General features: G+C 42.5%; 1 protein-coding gene across 1 annotated transcript; it reads right to left on the reverse strand.

The window, feature by feature from the left end:
* Nucleotides 1–2,714: 2,714 nt before the first annotated feature.
* On the reverse strand, nucleotides 2,715–11,235 carry TCF24 (transcription factor 24). Its single transcript, XM_069728966.1, has 2 exons — nucleotides 10,798–11,235; nucleotides 2,715–2,828 (listed from the first exon to the last, which is right to left on the reverse strand). Exons 1-2 carry the CDS (start codon nucleotides 11,233–11,235, stop codon nucleotides 2,715–2,717), a joined length of 552 nt encoding a protein of 183 aa, XP_069585067.1.
* Between the last annotated feature and the right edge of the window lie 8,494 nt (nucleotides 11,236–19,729).

The raw sequence follows: 19,729 nt of genomic DNA on the forward strand, positions 1-19,729 counted from the left end.
AAGCTCGCGAGCAGGGCCCTTATTCCTCCTGGTATCTGTTTTGAACTGTATTCCTGTTATGCTGTAATGTCTATTGTCTGTGCAAGTCCCCTCTATAATTTGTAAAGCGCTGCGGAATATGTTGGCGCTATATAAATAAAAATTATTATTATTATTATATTATAATGATCAAAAGATATGTGTAGAGGAAAAAGGGCCCAGAATTTCAGGAAAATAACATCTTGCTAACCATTAAATATGGGGGTGGTTAAATCATGCTTTGGGGTTATGTTGCAGCCAATGGCATGGGGAACATTTCACGGGTAGAAGAAAGAATGGATTCAATGAAATTTCTACAAATATTTGATACAAACATAACACCATCTGTAAAAAAGCTGAAGTTGAAAAGAGGATGGCCTCTGCAAATAGATAATGATCCTAAACACACATCAAAATCCACAATAAACTACATCAAAAGGCGCAAGCTGAAGGGTTTTACAATGGCCCTCACAGTCCCCCAATCTGAACATTATTGAAAATCTGTGGATAGACCTCAAAATAGTAGTGCATGCAAGACGACCCAGGAATCTCACAGAACCTGAGTAATTTTTCAAGGAAGAATGGATGAAAATCCCTAAAAAAACTCTTGTCTGGCTACAAAAAGCGTTAACAAGCTGTGATATTTTCAAAAGGGGGTGCTACTAGGTACAAACCATGCAGGGTGCCCAAACTTTTGCATTGGACATATTCCTTTTAGTAATTTTTAAAATAGAAAAGATTACATTTTTTTTGTGTGCCTGAAATGCAAAGGAAATGTTTCATCTTTAACTTCAGCCTTTTTAGAGTTCATTTAATCTTCAACTTAGTTAACTGTTCACAATAACCGTAATTTTGACCAGGGGTGCTCAAACTTTTACATGCCACTGGATATGCATTTCAAGTCCTAAACACAAGGAAAAAATTTCATAAAAAAAATCTTTACTAATAGGACGCTGCATTTAGAAAAAAAAACAACAAAACTACTGATAGAACAAGAACACTACAAACCAAAACATCTATGTAGCGTGTTATAAATTCCCTTATAGAATTTTATGTAACTAATGGCTGCAGCACTTTTTGGGCCCCCAAAAATTGCAAACAAACACTGTGGGGCATTTCGGGAAAAAAAAAAAATTTAAGACCAGTATTGTATAAAAAGCTGGAATAATACATTATGCACATGTCTGCCAGTTCAAGCATCAGACAATTAAATCGACGCCACTCCTAGACTAGTGCAGATTCGTGCTATAATTTACACAAGTTTTTGCTGATAATCATATTAAAATTTGCTGTGCCATGGATAACCACACCCACTTCAGCTAAGCTCCGCTGAATTTAAGGTTACGGTCTCACTATCAGTATTTGGTCAGTATTTTACATCAGTATTTGTAGCCAAAACCAGGAGAGGAACAAATAGAGGAAAAGTATAATAGAACCATATGGACCACTTCTACATTTATCACCCACTCCTGGTTTTGGCTTACAAATACTGATGTAAAATACTGTCCAAATACAGATAGTGTGAGCGTAGCCTTAAAAAAAAAAAAAAAAGTGGAACAATTTTTTTCTCACATTTCATCCATATACAATCAGTATTTTTTACCCAGCAGCTATTAATCTTTTACAGGACTATTGACACTTTCATATGTTACAGAATTGTAATGTATCTGTAAAAATCGGATACCAGTCTGATAGTCCGTGTGGAATGCAAGTTTTTTTTTTCTCACACTATCCGATTCAGAGTGAAATGCCGAACAGAGCCGAGAAAAAAAATATGTATATCCAATTTTTTTATTAGATTGCACCCGTCCAATTTACATTGTAGTGTGAGCGAACCCCAAGTCCTGTCTTTATATTTCCAATGACGTTTGGATCTATGTCTGGCTCTGTATGAAAAACCACCGCAAAAAAAAGGAAGTTTTTTCCAAAGAACACTGCCAATCAACCAACCCGCGATGTGTCAGATACAGTACTGTATGTGTTAGAATACATCAATATTTCAGCCAGTCATAAATGGATCAGAGTTGTGTTTAGTAAATGTTTAAAAGGGAACACGTCATTAGTAGAGATGAGCGAATATCCTTGGCTCCCTCGTTATTGGGCAATCTATAGCACTTATTGAAGAAGCTGCATGTGTCACGGCTGTATAACTGTCATAACATATGCAGGGAAAGCCCAACACACAGGCTTTCCATGCATGGGTTGTGACTGTCACACCGCCGCGTCACATGCAGCTGCGGAGCTGAACAGCTGATTATCGGGAGCGATCCAGTTAGCCGGGATCCCGATGCAGCTTCTTCAATAAGCGCTATAGATTGCCCAATAACGAGGGAGCCGAAGATATTGTGTGTGAACTTGCCCTAAGTTTAACTGATATTTGTTAATGAATGTAGATGTAATTAAGCTTGTATGAGACATTACGTCTAGCAGGGTGTTGAGCTGTAAGATACCATTTCAATATAATTTATAATCAGATTCATCTAACATGCATGGAAATAAGCCTCACACAGATGCATTACATTTGTGCCTTCAGCCATTCAGTAAGACTCTGTAGGTGGCTTCTCTAGCACTATGCATGTTATCGTCTTCAGTTTACACTTGTGAAGCAGAACACACATCATGCAGAAATGTCCAAATACCAAAAGGTGACAAGCAAAGTTTAGCTAAATTTTTCAGCATATTGAGAAGTCCCAGCCTCAGCAGTGCGATCTTTGGACATTATCCTCTTGGTCCAAACCTTCTGATCCTGAAGACTGGTGGAGAAACTGCCCAGTGGCTCCAATATAAAGTCTAGATCTCATGGGCCATTTCTGGAAGAAAGAAAGAAAAGAAAATTAAAGCATCTAGGCTTTTCTGTGGACTGAATGTGCTTTTAGGCTTGATTTGTCCACTTTAAAGAATAACAGGGCTGAAATAAATCACCTGCCCACAAGGCCACATTCAGTGCGTCTGGGGGATCCATCCGAATCTCCAAAACACAGAATTCAGACAAAGCCGTACAGTGCAAAGAAATAGAATTCAAACTGAATTAATTCATGGATTTCTGACATTGTCCATCTTTTCAGTCAGACACAAAAACATAGGCTGTGGGCCTCATTCATTAAAGGTTTCACACTAGTATTCTGGAAAAAGCTTGGAAAAGTTGCAAAATGTTTCTGCAACTCACGGCTGCGCTAAAATTGTGCGACTTTTTGCGTTCTCGTGTCACTTTCACTTCGCTCTGATAAAGTGGGCAAAGCTGGGGCATGACGACCACCAGTCAGCAAATTCATAACGAGTGGCGGCATTCACTATGCCACAGGTCTTACTCCAGAAGAGACTGGAGTAGGATTTGTGGCGAGGTGCACGCCACTTGTCCAACGCTCCAGATTTATGAATTGGTAGCACATGACTCCAGCACATGTCTTCATTAAGACAGACATGAAGAACGCCGGTCTTGTTGAATTGGGCCTTGTCGCACCAGCCCTGATTTGTAGGGCATTTCAGACCCGGTCACATATTAGAAAATTAAAAAACATGGACACTACAGCTCCATGGTTCTATTGTATTCTATTATATGACTATATGACACATCTGACAGATTTGTCATTTACCGTAAAACCTGCCGCAACATTACAAAGTCAATCATTCCATAAAATAATACCATAATTCCTCTCATCCTTCTAGCAATACCACAACTGTTCTGTTCATGAATTATTACATTTTCATAGTAGAATTGTGTTTATATTAAACTAGAAATATTCTGAGAAATGTTTTAGTTTTGTTCTCTTCATTTTTTTTTTTTTTTTTGCTGATAAGCAGCAGTGCCCATACACCTGTGTTTCTCGGCTGCCTACACTTTGTACATTGAAGAACCGGAAGACATGGCAACATATGTATGACTGTTCCAGAACTAAAGCTTATAAATTGTTTTAATTTTTTTTTAGCCTTCCCCAAAAAGTCAATTATTTTACAGAATTATCTAGTTATTGCAGCTCTTACTCAATTTAATATTAACCCCTTTCTGCCAGGTGACGGAATAGTACGTCAGCTGGCAGTATCCCCCGCGACATGTCAGCTGTCTTCAAGTGTGAACAGGTGCAAGCTAAGAGAGCCACTCTCTCTAACAAAATTAAAGCTACCGTATATATATTATAGCTCTGAAATGCTATAATATGTAAACATTGAATATATGAAATTGGAACTGCATCACTGCTGTAGAAAACAGGTTAAAAAAATGAAGATAATTCAGGTACAAATTGACCGATTTGTGTGAGCCCAACAGCCAGCGACAAGGCGTATTCCTATGTAGGGACCCTAAACCTAACATGATGCCTCTCCCGGGTATGATAATTAGTGTATGATAATTATATTATAATATTAAATAATAAACAAGTAAATCTTATTACTGTTGTGGAATTATGTTCTGTACATCTTCATGTGGTTGATAAAAACACTTCGTACATATATATCAGTTTGTTTGTGTTCTGAGTACATTTGTACCATATGTGAGCAGACTTTTGCAGTACTTGTGAAATTAGACAAAGTCGTCAAAGTCTGGCTGATATGTACAACGTATCAAAAGAAAAAAAGCAAAAAAAACAAACAACAGGACGTCAAGTATCGGTGTGTGTGTGTGTGTGTGTGTGTGTGTGTGTGTGTGTGTGTGTGTGTATACACATATACGCACACACACAATACAGGATCTCAGAAACAGAAACTATATTATTGAAAAACAGTTTGAAGCCTATCTATCAGGACTGTTACAAGCAGTAGCCAATGGAGCTCCTAACTAGCATTACGACAGAAACACATGGAGCATATAATCCCAAAATCCAAAGAGAGATTAAAATATATACTATGAATTATATTAAAATATTTATTTTAATCTCTTTGGATTACATGCTCCATGTGTTTCTGTTGAAATAAATGTTATATATATATCTCACAAAATTAGAATATTATCAAAAAGTTAACTTATTTCAGTTCTTCAATACAAAAAAGTTAATCTCATATTATATAGACTCATTACAAGCAGTGATCTATGTCACGTGTTTATTTCTGTTAATGTTGATGGCTTAAAATGAAAGCCCAAAAGTCATCTCAGTAAATTAGAAAGCCTTTGCAGGTTTTTTCTTTTTTTTTTTTAATTACACTAAGCGTTTAAAAAGATCCCTTAGTCTGTTTCAGTAGGCTCCACAATCATAGGGAAGACTGCTGACAGATGTCCAGAAGGCAGTCATTGACACACTCCACAAGGAACAAAAGCCACAAAACGTCATTGCTAAAGAAGCCGGCTGTTCACAGAGTGCTGTATCCAATCATATTAATGGAAGGTTGAGTGGAAGGAAAAAGTGTGGTATAAAAAGGTGCACAAGCAACCGGGATAACCGCAGCCTTGAAAGAATTGTTAAGAAAAGACCATTCAAAAATTTTGGGGAGATTCACAAGGAGTGGACTGCTGCTGGAGTCATTGCTTCTAGAGCCACCACACACAGACGTATCCAGGACATGGGCTACAAGTGTCGCATTCCTTGTGTCAAGCCACTCATGACCAATAGCCAATGCCAGAAGCGTCTTATCTGGGCCAAGGAGAAATAGAACTGGACTGTAACTCAGTGGCCCAAGGTGTTGTTTTCAGATTAAAGAAAATTTTGCATTTCATTTGGAAATCAAGGTCCCAGAGTCTGGAGGAAGAGAGGAGAGGCCACAATCCAAGCTGCTGGAGGTCTAGTGTGAAGTTTCCACAATCAGTGATGGTTTGGGGAGCCATGTCATCTGCTGGTGTAGGTCCACTGTGTTTTATCAAGACCAAAGTCAGTGCAGCCGTCTACCAGGAAATTTTAGAGCACTTCATGCTTCCCTCTGCTGACAAGCTTTTTGGAGATGGAATTTTCTTTCTCCAGCAGGACTTCGCACCTGTCCACACTGCCAAAAGTACCAATACCTGGTTTACAAACAACAGTATCACTGCACTTGATTGGCCAGCAAACTCGCCTGACCTTAACCCCATAGATTCTCTATGGGGTATTTTCAAGTGTAAGATGAGAGACACCAGACCCAACAATGCAGATAAGCTGAAGGCTGCTATCAAAGCAACCTGGGCTTCCATAACACCTCAGCAGTGCCACAGGCTGATCGCCTCCATGCCACGCCACATTGATGCAGTAATTCAGTGTTTCTCCTCAAGACCCACCAACCGATCATGTTTTCGGGATTTCCTGAGTATTACACAGGTGATAATTTCATCACCTGCTCAGGCATTAATTCCATCACCTATGCAGTAGTAAGGAAATCCTGATAACATGACCTGTTGGTGGGTCTTGAGGACTGGAGTTGAGAAACACTGCAGTAATTGATGCAAAAGGAGCCCTGACCAAGTATTGAGTGCATTTACTGAACATACATTTCAGTAGGCCAACATTTCGGATTTTAAAATAATTTTTCAAGCTGGTGTTATAAAGTATTCTAATTTACTGAGATAATGACTTTTGGGTTTTCATTGGCTGTAAGCCATAATCATCAACATTCACAGAAATAAAACACTTGAAATAGATCACTCTGTAATGACACTATATATGAGTTTTACTTTTTTGTATTGAAGAATTGAAATAAATTAACTTTTTGATGATATTCTAATTTAGTGAGAAGCACCTATATATAAATTATGCCGTGCCTCCATATTTTAAGGACCAAATGCATGCCGAATTAAAGTCCTCTTGGTATATTTCTAGCAAGCATACTTTTAGATTACTTGCCTCAACTGTATTGAAAAGTCAGCAGTATAAAAAAAATATATATATATATTATTATTGCCCAATTTACATTTATTTTCACGTTGGATTGCAGATGCAGAACTCTTTAGGTACACAGTTATCTGGGCAATGGACTAGCTAGCTAGGATTAACATTGTAAGTCACATTGCCTTTCTTTGCCTGATGCAGCTGAAGGCTGCATACAACTTTGGAAAACAATTTGTATTTTCCCAATGCACATAAAATGAAGACTGAAGCAGCTTTTTAATAGATTTTTATTTCTATATATTTTTTTGACACTTCTAATGCAAATCAATGTGTTTCCAATGTAACAGATAACAAACAAATTCCATATAGTCAAATGCTGCGGTCGTACTCCTGGTTGTCTATTGTCAAAAACATCAGATCAGTTATTACGATGTTGGAGATGGAAGAGAGTATGACTTCAGGATCAGACTATACAGCATTGGTTTGTAGTTTCTTACCCCGGAGATATCATAGGAGCTGTAGTAACTTTTTGTCAGGATTTATCTTTGTCCTAGGAACAGAGCAAGAATCAGGGGTGTGCTGGGCTGTCAGTATTGTAACATAGTAACATAGTTAGTAAGGCCGAAAAAAGACATTTGTCCATCCAGTTCAGCCTATATTCCATCATAATAAATCCCCAGATCTACGTCCTTCTACAGAACCTAATTGTATGATACAATATTGTTCTGCTCCAGGAAGACATCCAGGCCTCTCTTGAACCCCTCGACTGAGTTCGCCATCACCACCTCCTCAGGCAAGCAATTCCAGATTCTCACTGCCCTAACAGTAAAGAATCCTCTTCTATGTTGGTGGAAAAACCTTCTCTCCTCCAGACGCAAAGAATGCCCCCTTGTGCCCGTCACCTTCCTTGGTATAAACAGATCCTCAGTGAGATATTTGTATTGTCCCCTTATATACTTATACATGGTTATTAGATCGCCCCTCAGTCGTCTTTTTTCTAGACTAAATAATCCTAATTTCGCTAATCTATCTGGGTATTGTAGTTCTCCCATCCCCTTTATTAATTTTGTTGCCCTCCTTTGTACTCTCTCTAGTTCCATTATATCCTTCCTGAGCACCGGTGACCAAAACTGGACACAGTACTCCATGTGCGGTCTAACTAGGGATTTGTACAGAGGCAGTATAATGCTCTCATCATGTGTATCCAGACCTCTTTTAATGCACCCCATGATCCTGTTTGCCTTGGCAGCTGCTGCCTGACACTGGCTGCTCCAGGTAAGTTTATCATTAACTAGGATCCCCAAGTCCTTCTCCCTGTCAGATTTACCCAGTGGTTTCCCATTCAGTGTGTAATGGTGATATTGATTCCTTCTTCCCATGTGTATAACCTTACATTTATCATTGTTAAACCTCATCTGCCACCTTTCAGCCCAAGTTTCCAACTTATCCAGATCCATCTGTAGCAGAATACTATCTTCTCTTGTATTAACTGCTTTACATAGTTTTGTATCATCTGCAAATATCGATATTTTACTGTGTAAACCTTCTACCAGATCATTAATGAATATGTTGAAGAGAACAGGTCCCAATACTGACCCCTGCGGTACCCCACTGGTCACAGCGACCCAGTTAGAGACTATACCATTTATAACCACCCTCTGCTTTCTATCACTAAGCCAGTTACTAACCCATTTACACACATTTTCCCCCAGACCAAGCATTCTCATTTTGTGTACCAACCTCTTGTGCGGCACGGTATCAAGTGACATTGACAGCCTAGTGGCTCAATCTGGATGGACCCGCTGACCATCCACCAGGTGTCACCCTTCAGAGTGATTACCTGGCTATTTAGCTGGTTGAAAATAGTCAGACAATTGCCAGTTGTAGCTTTGCTTGGTGGTGTGTGTGCTTTGTGCTTAAGGTACCTTCACACTCAGCGACGCTGCAGCGATACCGACAACGATGTCGATCGCTGCAGCGTCGCTGTTTGGTCGCTGGAGAGCTGTCACACAGACAGCTCTCCAGCGACCAACGATCCCGAGGTCCCCGGGTAACCAGGGTAAACATCGGGTTACTAAGCGCAGGGCCGCAGAGAGTGCAGAGAAGCTGAGCGCCGGGGACAGACAGCGGTAGGTAAGTATGTAGTGTTTGGTTTTTTTACTTTTACGCTGGTAACCAGGGTAAACATCGGGTTACTAAGCGCGGCCCTGCGCTTAGTAACCCGATGTTTACCCTGGTTACCAGTGAAGACATCGCTGGATCGTTGTCACACACGCCGATTCAGCGATGTCAGCGGGAGATCCAGCGACGAAATAAAGTTCTGGACTTTCCTCAGCGACCAACGATCTCCCAGCAGGGGCCTGATCGTTGGTCGCTGTCACACAGAACGATTTCCTTAACGATATCGTTGCTACGTCACAAAAAGCAACGATATCGTTATGTGTGAAGGTACCTTTAGAGTTCTGCTATTCTGATCTTTGTTGCCTGACAATGGATTTTGCCTTTCAACTATTCGTTTGTATTGCCCTTTTACCTTTGATGTTCTCTGACCTTTCCTGTTTGACTTTAGACTTTGCCTTCTGATCAATCGCTTGCCTTACCATTTTGCCTTTGATGTCCGGTCCAGGTTTTTGACCCGGACTTCTAGGCTATGTTCACAAGTTGTGTTTTTGCTGCATTTTTTTTTTTTTTCAACCAAAAGTTCAGCTTTGCTTCCACCCCAGAAGCATGAACAATGCAAAGTGTTGGGTCACCAATGCAAGACATATGTGAAACCCTAAAACCATTTTGGGAAAAAGGGCAATTCGATCAACATTATTTAGTGGAAAAATATTTTTTGTCTCACAAAATAGTGATTATTCTGAACCCAAAAAAAAGGTTCATGAAAAAATACACAATTACAACTGTAAGGGTATGTGCACACGTCAGGATTTTCTAGCAGAAATTTCCTGACAAAAACCGGACATTTCTGCCAGAAACCCGCATGCGTTATTTTTGCGTTTTTTTTCGCGTTTGACGCATTTTTTGTGCGTTTTTTCCCAAATGCATAGAATAGCGGGAAAAGACGCAGAAAATCCGCAAAATTAATGAACATGCTGCTTTTTTTACCGTAATGCGTTTTTTTTTGTGGAAAAAAGGCATCATGTGCACAAAAATTGCAGAATGCATTCTAAATGATAGGATGCATATGTCTGCAGTTTGTAATGCGTTTTTATCCCGTTTTGATTGCGAAAAAAAACGTGAAAAAACCTGAACGTGTGCACATACCCTTACAGTAGCAGGAATAGTTTACCTAAGACATTGGCAGAGCATTGAGTTTGTAGGACACTGTTTACTTTCACACTTTGGTTGGCCCTTGAGTTGATCAGGCATTGTTCAATCTCACACCTTGGTCAGCCAGTCATTACTTTGCACACATCACTAAATTTAAACTGTACCAATATTAGCAGCCATGCTCCGGTGAGGAGACCAAGACATTATGGTTTAAACTTGGGAAAAATCACAAAAAAAAATGTGTTTCACATATTGCTGTACTTTTTTTTTTTTTTTCACTAAATATGCAGAAAAACCTGATACCTATGTTTTTTGCTGAAACGATTAAAGAAGTGACATGCTGCAGTTTTAAAAAAAATGCAACAGTTTTCCAATTCAGCCAGGAGAAAAAACAAAAAAACAAAACAAAACAAAAAAAACAATGTGCGCATGAGACTTCTGAAATCTCATAGCTTTTGCTGGTACTTTAAAGCGTAGCTTAAAATTTGCTTTAAATAAAAAAAGAAAACGCAGTAAAAAAATGCAACATGTGAACATAGCCTTAGACTTAAACTCCCTTGTCTCTCGACTTGTCCATGAGTAGTGACTCAGCATCACACGGATTAGTCAATACTGAAAAAAAATTAAATTGTATAATGTTCCATTTTAGATGTATTGGGGTTATAAATGTGCTTTTCCCCTTGCATGTCCCGGATAAGAACTCATTTTATACTAAGCAGTATGGATTTCATATATGTGATAGATTTGATATCTTTAATGACATGGTAGGAATGTAGACTCATACCTTCACAGGATGTAGATATCCATCCCCACTGTGCAGCGTTCCTAGAAGTTCTGGACTGGCGCTGCCAGAGTTACCGGGAGTTGTGGACTGATGACTGTGGCTGTTCTCATCTTCTTCCTGGAGACTACGTGTAAGATGCGCAATGTAGGTGGTGGCAAGTATGAGAACATCCAGCTTTGAAAGTTTTGTATCTGGAGGCACAGAAGGTAATGTTCTCTGTAACTCTAGAAAGGCATGTCTCAGAGTTTGCACGCGGTTTCTTTCACGGGCAGCATTGGCAGCAGCAGGACGACCTCCCATGGTACTTCCTCCAGCTTTTGCTGTTTCTAATGTTCCTTTCCCCAAGGAAAGGTGTGAGCCTTTCTCAGAGCTACCAGGAGATTCTTCTCGGCTGTGTACAAGACTGGTCACTAGAGGGCGCTGGACTTTCTCCACCATCGCCACACCGGGTGCTGCAAAAGATAGAGTCAGTTGTTAGTAGCTCATGAGAAATATGGGCCTATATTTACTATCATCGGGCCACAATTCGTGTGCAAGTTGTTTCTTCTTGTGAAAATGTGTCTGCTTTGCCTAAGGCCTTTTTCACACTTCCGTCTTTCATCTCTCGTCATAATGCGTCGTTTTGTGAAAAAAAAAAAAAACGGATCCTGCTATTTTGCCCGCAGGATGCGTTTTTTTCCTCATAGACTTGTATTAGCGACGGATGGCCACACGTTTCATCCGTCGTGCACTGGATCTGTCATAAAATCACTGTCCGTCAGGCGGAGAAAACGCACAAACGAACTTTTTTCTGCACGTCGGGGTGGGGGGGGGGGGGGAAATCGCTCAGCGACGGATCCTGCGCTGCCCATCGTTGGCTATAACAAAAACATTGCGATATTCTCACCTTCCTGCGTAGCATTACCGATGCTCCCAGCAGCTAGAGTTACCAGTAATGCCTTGCATTACAATGACCTCTGATGACGTAGCGGTCTCGCGAGACAGCAACGTCATCGGGTCATTTCGCAAGCCATTACTGGGAACGGCAGCTGCCGGGAGCATCGGTAACGCTGCACAGGATGCCAGAAGGTGAGAAAATCGCGATTTTTTTTAACATAGGTTGTGTTCTGTATGCGTTTTCGCAGCGTAAAACCGCTGCAAAGACACATACACAACAGGTGCACATAGCCTCGATGGGTCCATCAGAAAAACAGGTCCAGTGCACCTGCTTTTTACAATCTGCACAGGATCCGTCATTTCAACATTTTGACGGATCCTGTGCAGATTGTAAAAACGGAAGTGTGAAAGAAGCCTAAGGGCTCATTCAGACTTCCGATTTTTGTGCATGCAAGAAAATTGTACTGATTATTCTGATCAGAGTTGCATCAGTGTCTGGTCAGATTATCATCTGATTTTCTTGTACATGGAGAGATTTAAAAAAAAAAAAAAACCCTCCACCTTCTCCATTCTGACAGTCCATGAAAATAGGAGCTCACTCAGATGTCATCCGAGTGCGATCCAGTGTTATCATGGACCCACAGACTTACATTGCTAATTTTAATCCAACCCTCAAATCAGTATTGGACTTGACTAATATTTTCCACTGACCACTTGGTCCAAGGAAAAGAAAAAATATCGGACATGTGAATGGCCTTATACACTACTTTGGCTTGCAAAAGTATTCACCCCCTTGTTTTTTACCCATTTTGTTACATTACAATCTGTGTTTAAATATTTTTGTGATCCGATTTGTGCGTGATAAGTTAGTGAAGAAAATTATAGGCAAATAAAAATGTATGTGCAGCAGCCCAGAGATCTGGTCGTTGCAGTATGACACTCTGCCGCTAAGGGGAGTGATGGTACGTCTGATGGCACTGAAGGAATTCTCCTGACCAGGTATCACCAGAACACATTACACTTCACACTCCGGCCACTAAGGGGAGAAAAAGGCTTTATTTATTGGGCCACTCCTCACACTGGTAAAACTAGGGGTTGGGGAGGAAGTTAGTCAGAAGCTGACTGGGTTGGATTCAGGCAACATCCCGTGGCAGGGGGTGTTGCAGGGAGAAGACACAGGGGGGTCCCTGTCAGGCGTGGGAACCTGGCAGGTGCCTAGCGAACAGAACAGAACGTTACGGAACCACGCCTGCACCTCCTTGCGGCGGTATCCTAAGAAAGAGACAAGAAAGGAAGGATATTGTGGAACAGTGTAAACGAGATCTAGCAAAAAGGAGAGCCAGTAAGAGTCGTGCCGTGAGACCGAGGCAACATCCTACTGAGGCGCGTAGCCGGAACACCGCAGGAGTAACTGACTTCAGGCCTTACTTCAAACTCCGCAGGACAGTTAATTATAGGTTGGCTGTCTACCTTAAATTTCCTAAGAAGACATAGGGGGCAACATTGGGAGAGGGGCATCTCTAGGGTCCCGGAAGACCTTCAAGCCTTCCCGTCATACGGGTGCGTCCTAGCCAAAACATACTGGGGGACGAGAAACTAGCAACATCTGGAACTAACAAGAGAGAGAGAGCTGTAGTGAACGAATGAAACGAGAACAGCAGTTGTGAGGACTATTCCGAATGCTCAGCAGGGTAGGACTACAACACACAGGCGCTAGTGGTGGGCAACGATTTCCATCTGCGAGGGAAACTCTGGAAGCGCCCATTGGACCGGCCTGTCTCTGATAGCCCTGTTAAACGTGCTCTGGATTGAGGATCTTGAAGTCTTCAGTAAAGAGACTGCAACCTTGTGTCCTCGTTATTGCCTGCACCTCACACCATCACCATCCACCTTACTGGGAAGCCCTGGGGACATACTTCACCTGTGGGAAGGTATACCATCCAGCTGCCATTCCATCACCCCAGCGGACCCCGCAGCAGCGTCGGTCACCCTGACTGAACACCACAGGTGGCGTCACGAACCCCTGACAGACTGCACCACTTTTATTGGACGCCCCTTAGCAGGGTTGCGGACCGGGTCTAGCCACCGTGACAGCCTCAGAACCGAACCAGAGAGGCCCGGTACCGAGAACGCGCGGACCTGTGTCTGGGGGCGATCCATATGGGATCGTATAACTAAAAAAATTGTATGTGCATATGTATTCACCTCTTTTGCGATGAAACTACTAAAAATTTCTGGTGCAAGCAATTCCCTTCATGAGTCACATACTTAGTGGCAGGAAGTCCCCGTGTGCAATCAGTGTCACACGGTCTGTCAGTATATACACTTTACCTTTTCTGAAAGGCCACAGAGACTGCAACACCAATAACCAAGAGGAACCACTGACCAAACACCATGAAGACCACGGAGATCTCCAAACAAGACAGGGACAAAGTTGTTGAGAAGTACAAGTCAGGGTTGGGTTATAAAATTAAAAAAAATATCCCAATCTCTGATGATCCCCCAGAGAACCATCAAATCCATTATCACATGGAAAGAACACGGTAACACAACAAACCTGCCAGGAGAGGGCCGCTCACCAAAACTCTCAGCCCCGGTAAGGAGGGCATTAATCAGAAATGCAGCACCAAGACCAAAAGGTAACCCTGAATGAGCTGCAGAGTTCCCAAGCAGAGACTGGAGTATCTATCCGTACGACTACAATAAGCAGAACACTCCATAGAGGAGGCCTTTATGGAAGAGTGAGCAGAAATGAAAAGCCTTTCCTTACAAAAATTATATTTTTTTAAGTTTTAAACAAAACGTATATACGAGAGACTCCCCAAATGTATGGAGGAAGGTGCTGTGGTCAGATGAGACCAAAATTTAATCTTTTTGGCCACCAAGGTAAATGCTGTCAGGCATTAAACCAATGCAGATCACCCCAAGAACATCATCCCCACAGTGAAACATAGCGGTGGTAGCATCATGCTGTGGAGAGGTTTTTCGGCAGCAAGGACAGAGAAAATGGTCAAAATTGAGGGGAAGATGATGGTGCAAAGTACAGGGAAATTCTTGAGCAAAACCTGTTTTAGTCTGTCAGTGATCTGAGACTGGTACAGAGGTTCACATTTCAGCAAGACAATGGCCCAAAGTATACTGTTACAGCAACACTCAAGTGGTATAAGGGGAAACGTGTAAGGCTATGTGCACACGTTCAGGAATTCATGCAGAAAATTCCTGTGAAAAACCGGACATTTTCTGCATGAAATCCGCAAGAAAACCGCATGCGTTTTTTGCCGCGTTTTTGCCGCGGTTTTGACGCGTTTTTGCCGCGGTTTTTTCCGGACACTTCCCAATGCATTTTGGAGTGGGAAATCCGCAGAAAAACCGCAAAAAGATAGAGCATGTCCGGATTTTGTGCCTGATGCGTTTTTTGTGCGGAAAAAAATGCATCATGTGCACAAAACATGCGGAATTCATTCTAAATGATGGGATGCTTATTGTATGCGGTTTTTTTGCGGTTTTATAGCGTTTTTATCGGGAAAAAATGCGGAAAAAAACGCGAAAAAACCGGAACGTGTGAACACAGCCTCAATGTTTTGGAGTGGCCTAGTCAAAGCCCAGACCTTAATCCAATTGAGAATTTGTGATCAGACTTGAAGATTAGTGTTCTCCAGAGGAAATCATCTAACTTGAAGGAGCAGGAAAAGTTTTGCCTTCCACAATGGGCAAAAATCCAGTGACAAGATGTAGAAATCTCATAGAGACTTATCCAAAGTGACCTGCAGCTGTAATTACCGCCAAAGGAGGCTCTACAAAGTACTGACTTTAGGGGTAAATAGTTATACACACTAAAGTTTTCAGATATTTTGCCCCATTTATTGTTTGCTTCACACTAAAAGAAAACTAAATGTTCTTTACATGAACTGATGCAAACCCTCAAAAAAAAACCCCATAGGGGTGGAGCCGCATATTCACCACTGTAATGGCCGGCACCACATGACCGCTCATACAGGAGAAGCTGCGGCCAGGAGAGGACGCTGCGAGGGAGCCGAGTGAGTATTTTATTAACAGCGGGCGGGCGCACAGGGGGTGGGAGGGTGTGGGGACAGGGATCTTTATTTTAAACACGGGAAAACAAAAACAAAAAAGGATTTTTCATATCATCTTTCCAGCGAACGATGCTGGAGAGAAGATATGAATGGCGGCTTCAGCACCACACGCGGGGGGAGGTGGGGACAGCGCTTACAGTAGCGCTGTCTCCTGCACGGCACACGGACTGCACACGGACAGCGTCCGTGTGCGGTACGTGTTTTACACGGACCCATTGACTTTAATGGGTCCGTGTAATCCGTGCGCTCCCACGAACACTGACATGTCTCCGTGTTTTGCACACGGACACACGGTCCGTGATAGCACACTGACATGTGCAGAGACACATTGATTTCAATGTGTCTACGTGTGTCAGTGTCTCCGGTACGTGAGGAAACTGTCACCTCACGAACCAGAGCCACTGACGTGTGAAACCGGCCTAACACTGCAACACTGCAGCCCTTTGGCATCCACGATCTGTATTCAGTCCTATTTTCACTGGAGATTGCCGCTCATGGCATGACCCATAGCACGTGTAGGCACAATACCACACAAGAATCAATGATGCAGCAATCATTTTTTTTCCAAGGGGCCACATGAGAGATTGTTGTGAGGGCTAAATTAACAGGCTGAAATTAATTCTGCTCAATAGTAGTATTAACCCCTTCATGACCAGGGGATTTTTCGTTTTTCCGTGTTCGTTTTTCGCTCCCCTCCTTCCCAGAGCCATAACTTTTTTATTTTTCCGTCAATTTGGCCATGTGAGGGCTTATTTTTTGCGGGACGAGTTGTACTTTTGAACGACATCATTGGTTTTAGCATGTCGTGTACTAGAAAACGGGAAAAAAATTCCAAGTGCGGTGAAATTGCAAAAAAAGTGCAATCCCACATTGGTTTTTTGTTTGGCTTTTTTGCTAGGTTCACTAAATGCTAAAAATGACCTGCCATTATGATTCTCCAGGTCATTACGAGTTCATAGACACCAAACATGACTAGGTTATTTTTTATCTAAGTGGTGAAAAAAAATTCCAAACTTTGCTAAAAAAAAAAAAAAAAAAATTGCGCCATTTTCCGATACTCGTAGCGTCTCCATTTTTCGTGATCTGGGGTCGGTTGAGGGCTTATTTTTTGCGTGCCGAGATGACGTTTTTAATGATAGCATTTCGGTGCAGATACGTTCTTTTGATCGCCCGTTATTGCATTTTAATGCAATGTCGCGGCGACCAAAAAAACGTAATTCTGGCGTTTCGAGTTTTTTTCCCGCTACGCTGTTTAGCGATCAGGTTAATACTTTTTTTTATTTGATAGATCGGGCAATTCTGAGCGCGGCGATACCAAATATGCGTAGATTTGATATTTTTTTTATTGATTTATTTTGATTGGGGCGAAAGGGGGGTGATTTAAACTTTTATGTTTTTTTTATTTTTTTCACATTTTTTTAAACTTTTTTTTTTTAACTTTTGCCATGCTTCAATAGCCTCCATGAGAGGCTAGAAGCAGGCACAAGCCGATCGGCTCTGCTACATAGCAGCGATCTGCTGATCGCTGCTATGTAGCAGAATTGCACGTGTGCTGTGAGCGCCGACCACAGGGTGGCGCTCACAGCGACGGGCAATCAGTAACCATAGAGGTCTCAAGGACCTCTATGGCTACAATGGAGATGCATCGCCGACCCCCGGACATGTGACGGGGGTCGGCGATGACGTCATTTCCGGCCACCCGGCCGGAAGCGGTGGTTAAATGCCGCTGTCTGCGTTTGACAGCGGCATTTAACTAGTTAATAGGTGCGGGCAGATCGCGATTCTGCCCGCGCCTATTACGGGCACATGTCAGCTGTTCAAAACAGCTGACATGTCCCGGCTTTGGTGCGGGCTCACCGCGGAGCCCTGCATCAAAGCAGGGGAGCCGGCATCGGACGGTATAGTACGTCCGATGCCGGTAAGGGGTTAATATAAAATTATAACATTTAATAATATTAATTGCATCACTTAATATTGAGCAGAATTAAGTATGCAGGGATCCCCCTATATACTGTATACGCCCACAAACAGCCCCCATATATACAGAAAGACCCCCCACATATATAGAGCCCTAACACAGCCCCTATTTACAGTATTAGCCCCTCTAAATATGAACCCCACATAACCCCCTACACCCAGTAAAGACCCTACATAGCCCCCTGCATACAGTATCAGCCCCAATATACAGTGTGACCTCTATATACAATATGAGACACCCAAGTAGCCCCATTTATAAATTGTGAGCCTCACATGGTTTCTCTATATACAGTATGAGACATCCAAACATATATACACTGTATATACTCTTCATAAACAAAAGTTGAAAAAGTAGCGGCACTCACCAGTCTGCTCAAAATTATGTCTTTAATGTGTCTTCAATCCATAGTACAGATTATGCGGACACAATGCAGGTAGTTACGAGGGTGCGGGGAGTGAAGGGGGACCCCTTCACTCCCCGCACCCTCGTAACTACCTGCATTGTGTCCGCATAATCTGTACTATGGATTGAAGACACATTAAAGACATAATTTTGAGCAGACTGGTGAGTGCCGCTACTTTTTCAACTTTTGTTTATGAAGATTGGTATTACCTCATTAGCTGAGCACCGCATCTCAGTGGCTTTTTGCATACCGCATGTGTGAGCGATCCATGTAATGAGTGCGAGGAATATAAAGCTGCAATTGATATCCTAGTGCCATTCCCTTCTCCAAGGAATTTTCTAGACTGTATATACTCTATATACACTGCTCAAAAAAAATAAAGGGAACACTAAAATCCCACATCACATATCACTGAATGAAATATTCCAGTTGTAAATCTTTATTCATTACATAGTGGAACGTGTTGAGAACAATAAAACCTAAAAATGATCAACGCAAATAACAACTAATATCCCACGAAGGTCTGGAGTTGTAATGATGCTCAAAATCAGAGTGGAAAATAAAGTTATAGGCTGATCCAACTTAAAATACCTCAAGACAAGGAAATGATGCTCAGTAGTGTGTGGCCTCCACGTGAATGTATGACCTCCCTACAACGCCTGGGCATGCTCCTGATGAGGCGGTGGATGGTCTCCTGAGGGATCTCCTCCCAGACCTGGACTAAAGCATCCGCCAACTCCTGGACAGTCTGTGGTGCAACGTGACGTTGGTGGATGATGTCCTGAGACATGATGTGCCAGATGTGTTCAATCGGATTCAGGTCTGGGGAACGGACGGGCCAGTCCATAGCTTCAATGCCTTCATCTTGCAGGAACTGCTGACACACTCCAGCCACATGAGGTCTTGCATTGTCCTGTATTATGAGGAACCCAGGGCCAACGGCACCAGCATATGGTCTCACAAGGGGTCTGAGGATCTCATCTCGGTACCTAATGGCAGTCAGGCTATGCTATGTCTGACGAGCACATGGAGGGCTCCAAAGAAATGCCACCCCACACCATTACTGACCCACTGCCAAACCGGTCATGCTGATGGATTTTGCAGGCAGCAGATCGCTCTCCACGGCATCTCCAGACTCTGTCACGTCTGTCACATGTGCTCAGTGTGAACCTGTTTTGATCTGTGAAGAGCGCAGGGTGCCAGTGGCGAATTTTGCTACTCCTGGTGTTCTGTGGCAAATGCCAAGTGTCCTGCACGGTGTTGGGCTGTGAGCACAACCCCCATCTGTGGACGTTGGGCACTCAGACCATCCTCATGGAGTCGGTTTCTAACAGTTTGTGCAGACACACACACATTTGTGACTTGCTGGAGGTCATTTTGCAGGGCTCTGGCAGTGCTCCTCCTGTTCCTCCTTGCACAAAGGCTGAGATAGTAGTCCTGCTGCTGGGTTGTTACCCTCCTATGGCCCACTCCACGTCTCCTGGTGTACTGGCCTGGCTCCTGGTAGTGCCTCCAGCCTCTGGACACTACGCTGACAGACACAGCAAACCTTCTTGCCACAGCTCGCATTGATGTGCCATC

This window comes from Ranitomeya imitator, chromosome 6 (assembly GCF_032444005.1).
Source record: "Ranitomeya imitator isolate aRanImi1 chromosome 6, aRanImi1.pri, whole genome shotgun sequence".
In the NCBI taxonomy this organism is placed as follows: domain Eukaryota; kingdom Metazoa; phylum Chordata; class Amphibia; order Anura; family Dendrobatidae; genus Ranitomeya; species Ranitomeya imitator.